Below are 12,195 nucleotides of genomic sequence, written 5' to 3'. Positions count from 1 at the left end.
GCTCTTTGGTTGATCTCTTTTGCATGCAGAGAGCTTCTTTGGAATTTTTTGGCAGGCACCGTAGACCTAAAAGTGTTTGGGCAAAATCACTAAAGTTCAGCAGAGATGTGATTGAATCCAGCAGCACTTTGATGGTAACATTAATTTGACTTAACTCTGTTTAGAAACGTATAAGTAGACAAACCATATTTTTTCAAAGTTTATGGGTTTTTTAATAAGATACAAATCCTGTATCTGGCAGTAACCCATACAGGAGCAGCCCCTCCACTCTCTCTACATCACTGCCCTTCCCAGATACTTCACTGGTTCTCAAATGTTCATTCCAGTGCTCCTTCTCCCTTACTTAGTTCTTTAGTTTTGTCCAGTATTGTTCTTGCTATCCCTGCCTGTTTAGCAGCTGAACTTTCTTCAGGTAAATTGATCATAAATTCTCACTGGTTTTGTCTCCCCTCCAGAAGGAATTTGATTTATACACTTGAAAAGTCCTTTGTGGAATCCATAAAAGACAAATGGGGCGTGGGGGTCTTTTGAGGGGCGGTCTCTGGCATTATGGCCCTATCCCCACTTCATTTTCCCTTGTTGCTCATTGAATCCCGTCATAAATCGAGACTGCAGCCTCCCAGGGGTAATGCTTGTATCTGCCTTATGGTAGACGAGGCTGTAGCATGCTTCTGAGGTGCTCAGCACCGTCATACTTGATTCAAAATGAGATTTTCTGCAGTTGGCTGGAAATTGCAGATCCAATTAATAGCACTGTATCCTCTCTTCAAAGAGTGCCACTGATGAGAGCTTTACTTAAAATAAGCTTGTTTCATGGGGCACATGCCTGTAGTCTCACGCTGCTCAGAAACAAGGAGGTGAAGTGACTTGCTGTTTTCTTCTCTCTCTTTATAATTAAGGTTTAAAGTATTGATCCCAAACCAAATTTTTGCCTTGAAAACTTCTTGGGAGTTTATCCTCAACTATTTATAAGTATCTGATTCCCTCCAAGAAAGATTGGTATGGTTCAAACCAGAATATACAGGAAGTGACAATTAAAATACTCCCTTTATGTCTTTTCAGAATCCGTCTTGCCTGCCAACTGGAGAAATGACATACTCAAAGTGTCTGTGACCTCTATACTTTGTAATGACAGTAATTTCATTAATTTCTTTCTGTCTATGGTTTCTCAGCTCTTTGATAATACATGTCATCTACCTGTGTTTGCCTTACAGATTCCTCTTTTTTTTAAAAAAAAAAAACTCTCACAATCTTTAAAATCTGCATCTTGTCCCTTTGAATTCAATAAAAAAATTCCTGCAAACTTCAGTTGGAATCACTCCAGGCCTTTAATGCACGAAGAGTGGCCCTTTACATCTCCAGACTAGTACTGACTGACATACATTAATTCTCTGTCATGTCAAGGTTGGTAAACAAAACGGTGGGTCTGGGGAAAGAATGGTGTTCCCACCCGGCGCACAGTGTTTGCATTAGGCCCTTTAAGGAAAAGTGTCCAAGTGAACAGACTTCCCTTCCAGCGAGTCGTCGGTTCACTGCCTAGGTAGCGATTCCTTATGGGACGACAAGCTAAGACGGAATGTGCTTTTCCCATATGTTCCCCGCTGCTGGAGCAGCTCAGCAGTGAGCGTAGTGCTTGCTGACAAGTTGATGTCAGGTTGTCAGCCCTCATTGGTAACGGTGAATGGTTGCCATCTAAAATCTCAGATGCTGCACATGCTCCTCATCAACCCGGCTGCTTTAAAACTGCACTGCTCTTCAGGCTAGTGAGAATTTGGGTTAGTGCAAAAATCAAGTTGATACTCTGCAAATATACTAAAACATTTTGGTTTGAGTATTTTTGGCATATTCCAGGACAAAATGATAACTATATATAAACTCTGGGACTAGGCACCCAGATCCTTCCCATAGGAATAAGCAAGGTAGCAGCAGGTTACTGCATGACTAAGTAATTTCCCTTCAGAAGTTCCAAAATGGGAGATACATTTTTTATCTGTAAGGAAGTTTTGCAAAGATGCAAGGAATAAAGATAGGACAAAGGTCTGAAGTTGTGGAGATACGAATTTACACGTATGATACGAATTTCACTTGCTGCGGTGCATTGTCTTTCATGAAAGAAGCCTTGATAAAGGACTTTTAAGAACTTGAGGGTAGCACCAAGGCCCATGCCGGTGCCCGAACTGCGAAACAAGCCATTCCGTTTGATTTTCAATTGTAAAGTAACCTCCTGAGCACAGTAGTCAGATCCTAGAGAGGGGAAATTTCTGTACGAGGGTCGCAGTCTGGTTTTCATTCTTCGTGAATACCCAGCCCTCAGGACTGGTGCTTTTGCACTTGGGTTAAGCTGTTCATCAAACAGTTGGTGCTTTACAGTGATGAGCAGCAAGACTGTCTCTATTGCATGGGTAAGAGAAGAACACAAGGCAGAGTTTTAAGTCTTTTCCCCAGAACTGTGCAGTATCACTGGTGAAGCAATGGGGTGGAACGCAAGTCTGCAGTGCTAACCTTATGCTCTAACTGCTAGAAATAACTGCTGCAATAATTGATCTTTGTTCTGAAGTGAGTCACATGTAATGTTACAGATGGGAAAACTGACTTTTAACAGAAGTGGTCTAGTTCTGTATTCTTATGCCTAGGCAGAGACTGCCTAGAAGGTTTTTCAAAGCAAGGCACTGAATTGCAGTTTATTTTAATGCAAATCAAACTTTGCATGTCATCATCTGAGTAGGGAGCTCTGTTTATCCTCAATGGCCAGAAAGGAGCTGGAGGTGGCTCACTCAGATGTGGATGTCTGCGCTGTAAACCCACGGTTTGTGAGGTAACTCCTAGTGTGTGAGTGGGTCAGACGCTGTTGGAGTTTTTACCTTAAATACGGGTTTGTATTTGGATGGCTGCGCTGGTGATTGCCCAGATGTAAGATGCCCAGATTCATTTCTGAGGTAAGTGCTTGCATTCTGCTTCGGTGTCTTAGAAGATGCTCAGTTGACAGCACAGTCCGGGGCTCGGTAGGAAATACCATTAAATTAGAGATATAATTTGGCCATAAATTAACTTCACAAAACTTAAGGAAAAATAACTAGTCCCGTGACGTTAATGCTATATTTGCTTTCCTAGTTCTTTGGTCAAGGGCAGCCCTGCTTTTCAAATTTTCTGTATATGATATAAAACATCTACAATTCAGTTTGTCCTGGGGAAGTTTTGATTTGCTTCTCAGCGAGTCTGAAAAACTAAAAAGAAATTTGAGCCATATTTGGTAAAGGCAAACACCTGGACTTTGATTTTTAAAGAGGAAGTACATAAATAGATAATAAATCAGGCTACTAAAGCATTATACCGAGACAGTAACAATATACAGATCTTTTGGTTTTACAGAGATTTTGCCTGTATTGTAGAGTGGCATATTTTTCATATTACATACACTTTCCAAGCATTTACAAGTGGATGTGGACCTGTTCTGCTCCTCAGTTTTTCACAGAGGAAGCTCACGTTACATTACATGACTGATGTGTCTGTCATTGTTCCATTCACAAATCTGCAATTAGCAGATGGGAATATATATTTTACTGTTTATTTAAACATCAAGCAACTGAACAAGTGAAAGCAAAAACTGTTAAAAGACAGTTCCATTTTTCTATCAGGTTATTTTTTAAAGATGAAAAAAATGCTGATAATTGACATTGAGCATAACAGGTCCCTTTCTGGCATGGTAATATTTTCTCCACTCAGTGACCCGCTCCTCTGACCTGTCGTTTGTTTTACATTACCATCCCCTTTGCATTTCCCTTTGCCATGTCCTCACCCTCCCCACATACATGCTTGCAAAACGTTCCCCTGCCTCACCTCTTCTCCCTATATATTTTCCTTCAGCTTTTATATGCTCCCCTCTTGGTTACTGGCGTTTTCTCCTACTCCCCATATTCCTCGTCCCTTTTCCCATTTTCCTGTCAGAGGTGACTTTCCCAGAGGATGCTTCATCTCATTGCATTTGGGAGAGAAGACTGAGCACAGTCTCATTCCTCATGGAGCATCTGCGGAGGCCAACTTAATTTAGGATTTTTTCACAACTTTTTACAAATAAACCTAGTTTAATCTAGTGGAATATTTATGAGAGTCAGTGACATGCCAGTGGCAGGAGTTTGGGGAAGACAAGCTCCTAAAAGTCTCCTAACCCCCAACTTAGTGATTATTTTTTGCCTTTGTGTATGTTACAGCGCATGTCTCATTTTGTTTGTTCTCTTTTAATTCACACGCCATAGTAACAGAAATTCTTATAGCCACAGAAGTTTTTAAGCCTGTTTCCTAATCTTGTTCTTGGCCTTAGCTGTACTTTATAAAATGAAACTAATTATTAGGGTTTGAGCATGGTAGAAGTTTTCAAGAACTCAAAGTCCGTTTGCTATTGTTTTAGATTGTTTTGAAAATCTATGCCAAATCTGCCTGTGATCTAAGTCTTCTTGCCTTCGCCAAAGCTAATGCAAGATAGATGCGGTCAGCTGAGCAAGCAGGGGAAGCAAGAACTGCGGTTATCAAGCCATATCTTTTACAGCATCTGAAACCCTAAAGATACATGTTTATGTCCTTTAAAATCACAGAGATAGAGATGTAAAGTGTAGAGGCTTATCATTTCCACCTCCAAATAAATTTGGTTAAAGCTGGCTAGCAGGATGCTGTTAGTACGTATGCCTTAAAGTGAATCAGTAAACTGTCCTCAGCTGCGGCTGTCAGTGCTCCAGCCCGTGGGCAGCTCCGTGTCTCAGGAGCTGCCGCTGAAGCGAGGAGAGCGGGGACTGCATCTGCAGGCTTACTTACTGCCGGGCGGGTTGTCCTGGGGGTGTCTTTTGGCATGCTGGACAGAGTGCTCCAGAAAACAAATGCTCCCACAGCTTTCATGGTGGAAGAGCCGTTATACCTCAGCAAGCGACAGTGTAAGTTCACAGTTCCTTTTGCTAAGCAATTCCTTCACTTCTCATTGCACTATTTGTAATACGCAGGAGGCATCATTCGCCGACTGCCACATTCCCACTGACCGCTTCAGACTAAGGCTGCGTGACTCCCTTTTGAGCCTGTGTTTAGAGGAGTTGGAACTATACCCCCAGTGGAGCCAGGAACTGCAGATCTCGAAGATATTTTGGTAGCAGCCCCTTTATTGTCTTTTGCTGGCAGTGAATATTTCATGCTACCCATATGGTTTTCTGTCTGCCTTACTGGAAAGCTACACTCTCAGCTGTATTTGTTTGGTAACACCTTGTGTGCAACCTGCCGTTTCCTCTGATGGCTGGTTCACTGACAGAGCCAAGAGTGTGCAGGTAGATTGCATTAAGAAGTCAAAAGTATAAGAAAAAAAGCCCCTAAAATAATAAATCCTCTCTTAATTATAGCTGTATCCCTGAAAATTAGTTTAGTTTACATGTTTTTATGTTTAGTACATAGATCTATCTACTTCCTCTAAAGTGGAAATTCTTGGGAAAAAATAGTGGTTTTTTTATTATTCTGTTTAAAGACAATATTTGAAAGTTGCGTAAAAATATATACTTAAAACTCTGTATTTGACATAAGATATGCAGTGACAACCCCATGTGCTGCATGCCTACGCATTTGGACCCACGAGTAAGGCCAAGTTTCGACCTACGCCGTGAAACCATCGCTGCATTTCAGCGACTTGCAGCAGCCTGGTTCTCCACTTTCGCAGCTGCAGAGAGACGTACGTTGTCTCTCCCACTCCACATCATCGACACGGGATTTTCAGCAGAGTTGTCGGTGCTGAAGAAATGAACTCGCCAGCCACAGCAACGCTGCAATTGTTTAATTTCACAGCGGAAAGTTTTGCTGAAGATGTAGTAAATAAAAGGGTTATACGCTGTTGACGATTTGGCAAACAGACAGGGCAGCAGTGTAACAATGGGCTGTAGGGAACCGCTGGAGTTAAATATGGACCAGAAGCTGGCTGCTGCATACGGTGTCCATGAGCTCAGGAACCCGACTGAGATGAGCACGGCCATCTGAAAGGCAAACAGGGCTTCAGTCCTCGGCTTGCACTGACAGGATCTGATACTTAGGTGCGTGCTGTGTAGATGAAACCACACCTGAACCAGCTGAAATACCTGAAACTGTACACTTACTATGTTGTGACATGAGCACAGCTAACACCAGGTAATGCATATATGCTTTTATTCCCACCTAGTAGATCTACATTGTGGGTTTCTTATGATGCAGCTGTTGTTTTCATCTCCTTCCCTGACACTGGCTTCAAAAGGTCATGGAGACAGCCCAGCCTGACAGTACAGCCTAGCAATAGGCTGGCCTCTGGAACACTTGGGTCAATTCTGCTTTTCCACAAGAAAAGTGCTTATTTGAAAAATTTTATGTTAAAAAACTCTGTTTCCATACAGAATTTCTGTGTAGCTCTCACTCAGAGTAGCCACTCAGTTGATTAAAAATAGCTGGGATGATAGAACAAGACCTCAACCCAGCTACAACATGAAAGGATTTGACAGCTGTTCTGGCATGACTGGAAATCTATATTTCCATGAAAGTCTTGGATGCAAACTGCCTAAAGATTGTTAAAGCTGCATTGTAGCTATGATAGATTGCTATTGGTATAATATGCAATGCAATTATAATCGATCATAATATAAGCATATAATATGCAATGATAATATTTTACTATATCGCTATAAGCTACTGACATGACAAGGTTTTCAGGAACCCCCTGCTCCTCTGAGGGGTGCAGGGTATGGGTGAGACTGGAACCACATCTCCATCTTTCACCAATACTAGACAAAAGCAATGAAGGGTCATCACGAGCCATGCACGAATAGAGCCAGTTCTCTGCAAGCTCCTGATTACTGCAGACTCTTCTTATCACTGGGATAACTCACCAATGTTAGCTTCTTCTCCAGTTTAGCTGCATTAGGGATCCTGTCAATATTCTGGATCTCTTGGTATGCTTTATGAACCTTCCAGGCGATTCCCAAGTAACAGGCAACAATGGTCAGTGCAGGCAGGACTGTGCACAGGAGGAACATGCTCAGGATGAATGAAAAGCCATTGGAGGAGTTGTGGAACTTGCTCCAGGCTATTGTACAAGAGATGCCAAATGGCTCAGGGCCATAGTAGCCCCAGCCTACCAAGGGCAGAATGGCCCAGAGCAAGGAGTAGAGCCAGATGAAAGTAATCAAGATGCGAACAGTGTTCTTGGTGATTTTGTTACCTGCAAGCAAGAGACAGAGCAAGCATATATGGATCTCATCTCAGCCACGTTTTTTTTGCTATAACTTCTTCTCAAACAGAAGAGTGGTGGCTATAGATATATCTGGGCTGCTGCTGCGGTTCCCTAAGCCTTGGTCTTCTTGAGAAACATAACAAAGAGAGTCCATGGATTGGGTGAGACCTGAGTGCAGCCCTCAGTGCTGATCTTAAGTTTACCAAGTCAGGGAGCTTTACAAGATCAAGTTGATCTCGAATGTACTGTGCTCCCAGGCCAGGAACACCAGGAGAATACTCCTTCCTCTCAAATTCCAGTATGTCTGCTTGCACACAAATAGGAAGACAAGACAGTCTAGTCCACCAAAGCATTTGGGCTCTCCACTCTGAGGCGGTTTCACTTGGTATTACTGAGAAGTGAGAATTCTCGTTGTTTAATAGGAAGTTTAAGCAGATCCTTCTAGGAATATAAGGGCTTCATATTGGACTAAAATTTGAGGCTTATTCCTACAGTTACTGAACTGATGCTCCATGCCACGTTCCACAAAGTATCTCTCGGAACACAATAGCCCAAATGCATCACTACAAGGTTACCAGAAATGTAATTACTTACTGTTAGATTTGGATGAATTGGTAACAAGGAATCGAATCACAGCCATGGCACATAGGGTCATCATGCTGCAGACACCAAAAAGGAAACCCATCAGAGCATAATATATGCAGGATGCATCTCCTCCCAGCCAAGCATGGTTCCAGGCGGATGCAATGGCCAGTGGATACATGCTGATTGCCATTCCAATATCTGCTACTGCCAAGTTAACTGTAAGCAGCTCTGGTGACTTCAGGAGGGAAGAGCGTTTCACAGCTGTAGCAAGGACAGCTGAATTTCCAAGGATTGTCAGGATGGCTGAAAGAGAAAAATCAGCACAGACAATAATATCACATAGTTAACACACCTGTGAAATCCATTGATTATACAAAGGATGTGAAAAATTATGGTCGTTAGCCTAAGACTAAAGTCTAGAAGACAGGACAGACTGGGAGACTAGCCAGAATTCAGCACCTCCCAGGCCAAGACACTGCTGTGCTGATGCTTTAAAAGACACCGGTGTGCATCTGCTATGCCCTGCTATGAAACCATGTTCTTCAGCTCATGGTGAGGAAACTTGTTCTCTCGGGTGGCAGATAGGAAATGCCACCTAGATGGCATCTCTAAGAGCTGCTACACAGCTCAGCATCCTCACCACAGCATCCACTGCTTTGCTTCAGCCAGCTCTTGGGTTTCAGTTCCTGCCTCCCTGCTAGACAGGGATTTCCCAGTCAGGAGGTATTTCACTATGGAGCTGCTAGAGCAAAGAGCGCTTCAGATTTCTGTTCACAGCCTCCTGCAGTGCTGACCAGCCTTACCCACTGGGGGAAATGTTGTCATATGAATAGCAGACCATATCTTGCCCCTTCATATCACCACACTATAACTCTTCGCTTCCATGTCACACACCCCTCTCCATGCACTATATCCCACCTATTCCCCTGTGGCTCCTACCTCATGTGAATAGCTCACATCCATTCGCTCCACTCTTACAGTATCTTGCACAACACACCATCAAGTAAAATGGACCTATGCACCTTCATTTTTCCCTGGTAATATCCTCACTTCTTCCTCCTACTGAAGAACTCCAGCTGTCCTGCCTGCTGGTTCCCTCCTCTCATATGGTGCCCTCCACTTCCCAAAGCCTTCCCTCTTTGCAGTGCACCTTCCACTGGAGCCCCAGCACAAGCCTCCCGGCTCTGAGCTGCCTCGATAGTCAACATGTGCTGGCCGGGCAGCTCATGGTCCTCACTGGTCAAGCGGATGAGAATCATCGTGTGTCACAGTTCAGGCACCCACACTGTTCTGGTGGTCTCTGAGTGCAGTGAGACAGACCACAGAAACTGTTTAGCCAGAGGCATGCAACAGACTGGAGATCGCTTTGCAAAAGGACCTGTCAGACATACATTATTCAGATACGCCATAGGGCTTCAAAGCATTCATGACAACAGTGTCAAAAGTACATATGACGAACAACTAATTTTCTCTTTTCTTTCAAGTGAACGTTGTGCTGGAGCTACGTTTTGATCAAAGGTTTTCCTGAGAAGGTGTCCTCTAAAAGTCAGAAGTGAAATAGGAAAACAGAAAAAAACGTTCTGTCATGTTCCCTTGTTGCTGTGAATGCAGAAAGGCTGCGTTTGCTCACAGATGCCACATAATGAAGTGCCCACGGAGGGAATTAATCAAGGCACATACAACAAAACGGAATAAATACATTGGCATAAATCCAAGAATAGGCAGGAGATGTCAAGAGAAAGCCTTAAATGAAACAGAGGTACAAATCTGAGACACACACACCCCCCATCCCTCATCCATTCACTTTCTGACAACATTCACTTGGCACCTCTGGATATGCCTGAAGAGTCCCCTCAGCTCTCAAGAGGCGGGTGTCTGCTCGCACAGAGATGCCTGCGGTGGCTTGGTGTGGGACCACCTGCTGACAGACAGCAACCTGGTGGGAAGAGCACTCTCCTGCCAAATGACAGCCGCAGGCTGGAACATCCTCAGGCTTCAGGAGGCAAATGAACCTTGTTCACTTCTCTGAGAGCCCTAACCACTAGGCAAGGGGTAGGGAAGCAGCTCTTAGTTTTACCATCAGAGGTGGACATCAAGGTCCACCCTCTCTTTTGCTCTGACGGATGCTGTTCCCCTCCGTCCCACTGCCTGTGAGGCTGATGGCTGGCGTGGGACAAAACTGCAAGAGCGGGCTAGTAATCAAATAGCAGAGAGGACTGGGGGGAGTGTTGCAGCCCATGCCCTGGCCTTGTTGCTTCCTAATGAAAACATGTTTTCAGGGGACAAATAGGCCTTCCTGCAGCCCCCAGTGAGGTGGCAAAGCTATGGATAAATACAACATGGTTTTCAGTTAAGCTCACTGCTTTGTATATGGGATGCTTGTGAGACTCCCTACATGATGTAGTGAGCCTGGCTGCCACACTGGGCTCTTGATCCAGTGCTGGAAGCTATGCCTGAAGTTTAGGTACCTAAAAGCCCTTTAGAAGTGTGAGACTGTAGCATGGTGGCACAAGAGCAATAGCTGCAGGGGGACCTCCAGCCTCCAGCCCTTTGTTGCTGCCCCATCCCATTACCTAACTGCATCTACATATTTACATTTGTGTGAGAAAGGAGCTGGCACCCTGGCTTGGATTAGAAGAAAAACCCTTTGTTGTTTTGCAGATAGTGATTTTTCTCACCCTGAGTTGTGCTCTCTGCTGTCAGTACAACTGAGGGGACAGCACAGTGCAGTGCAGGGAAGTGTGCAGGAACAGGGGTGAGATGTGAAATTCTAAAGCCCAGCATTGCCGCTCAAAGTCTCTTTACTGAACCACATAAAAACACACACTTGTCTTTCTTAAATCCATCCCAACCAGGGTTTTCAAGTGAGCTGAAGGGAGGAAGGTACTTGCATCTTAGCAAAATTCAGTGGGACTGCATGCCTAAACCAATTCCGCTCCTCTCCAAATCTATAATGGTAGTAAACAAATCACATGGGTACATGCAATAAACAGACAAGGAAGAAAACACTTAGCTAAAGCCATGGTGAAGCAGAAGGAGATATCCCCACTTGTATTTCACTGTTAATCTGCCTTCAGCAGGGCAAAGAGGCCATTATAAAACCTGACCTGCCATTTGGAAACCCCTTGCTATTTTATACCAGTTCACCCTACCAAGACACAGCTGCTCTTCAAGCATAATGACACCTCCTGCCCCCACCAAGGGTCAGACCAAAGCTGCTCTGCCCTGCTCAGCCTTATGAGATGGGCTGCCTCCTCTCCCAGTTCACGGGGCTGGTATGCCAGGATAAGCGGTAGACAACTTATTTCGAACACTCGTGATGCCGCAAACTTGTGCTGGCAAGTCTTCAGCATCGAAACAAAAGATTGCAAACCTGAGAGTGAAGATTAATCCTGGCATTCAATGCACTCAAAAGCACTAAGGAGGGGATCCTGTGTGGAAACCGATTTTCTGTCATTTCCCTCCAGCTTCCTCTGGCTGACCGCAGCACGGATGGGGCAGCCCCCATGTGCCTGCTCCTAGGCTTCAAGCAAACAAGCAGGCTGTGAAGGCAGAACTCACCTATGATCAGAAGAAAGACCCCTGCTCCATAATCCACTATGGGGTGGAGTTTGGAAACGTATTGCTCCTCCATTGTCCTTTGTGGAAGTGGGTGAAGGTTTTAAATCAAAGGCGAAGTGACTGTAGGGGCAAAGAGACTCTTCCTCATGGTTTGCCTGCTGCAGATGTGAGCCGGGCAGTTGGGTGCTGTCAGTGTGAAGGGACCCTCCTGCTTTCTCCTCTCTCCCTCCCTCTCATGTGGCAGGGGAGAAGCCTGGAGTGAGGGAAAGGCTCCCTCCCTGGGGAGGCAGAGTGAAAGCTAGGCAGAGCCACTGCCAGAGCGATCCCGCCTGCCTGGCTGCCTGGCTGGCAGAGCATCTCTCCACCCACCCCCTCCTCTCACACCGCTCTGCTCCTTGCCTTGTCAAGAAACTTCACAATGCAAATCCCCTCAGACTGCCATCGCTGAGCAAAAACAATCGTCGTTCAACCATCAGCAGCCTTGGGAAATAAATCCAGGCTGTGGGATCAGGCAGGGGAAGGAACGTTGGGAGTTTTGTTTCCCAGCGTTATGGCTGAGTATGGGGAATACGAGGCTGGGGTGGGGGATTGCTGTGTTGAAGTGTCAGAGGAAAGCTGTTTGCTGCAGGGCTTCGGAGGGGTCACAGTCACACCACTGAAGGCAGGACTTCCAGAGCTGCGCTAGAGGATGCTCAGCCCCGAGTGCACAGCTGCAGAGCACCACAGCAGAACCAAGCTCTGAGTTCACTCCAGTGACACACCACTGTTTTACTTGGCAAGCAACCAGAGCAACACCTCATATCCAATACCTGAGCCTAAAAATCATCATA

The 12,195-nt window shown here is 44.9% G+C and overlaps 1 protein-coding gene across 1 annotated transcript; it reads right to left on the bottom strand.

Annotated features, from left to right (window-relative positions):
- Positions 1-3,033: 3,033 nt before the first annotated feature.
- On the bottom strand, positions 3,034-11,701 carry LOC121089729 (opsin-5-like). The gene is made up of 4 exons (XM_040597137.1): positions 11,366-11,701; positions 7,814-8,107; positions 6,876-7,207; positions 3,034-5,996 (listed from the first exon to the last, which is right to left on the bottom strand). Exons 1-4 carry the CDS (start codon positions 11,436-11,438, stop codon positions 5,649-5,651), a joined length of 1,047 nt encoding a protein of 348 aa, XP_040453071.1. The 5' UTR covers positions 11,439-11,701; the 3' UTR covers positions 3,034-5,648.
- Positions 11,702-12,195: the final 494 nt, after the last annotated feature.

This window comes from Falco naumanni, chromosome 6, assembly GCF_017639655.2.
Source record: "Falco naumanni isolate bFalNau1 chromosome 6, bFalNau1.pat, whole genome shotgun sequence".
NCBI lineage: Eukaryota > Metazoa > Chordata > Aves > Falconiformes > Falconidae > Falco > Falco naumanni.
This window is presented reverse-complemented; position numbering and strand designations above follow the sequence as displayed.

Coding starts and splice junctions, on each gene's coding strand:
- LOC121089729 (XM_040597137.1), bottom strand. CDS start 11,438: ATGGAGGAGCAATACGTTTCCAAACTCCACCCCATAGTGGATTATGGA. Junction 8,108..11,365: donor GGTCTTTCTTCTGATCATAG/GTGAGTTCTGCC, acceptor TTTCTCTTTCAG/CCATCCTGACAATCCTTGGA. Junction 7,208..7,813: donor CAATTCATCCAAATCTAACA/GTAAGTAATTAC, acceptor TCTTGCTTGCAG/GTAACAAAATCACCAAGAAC.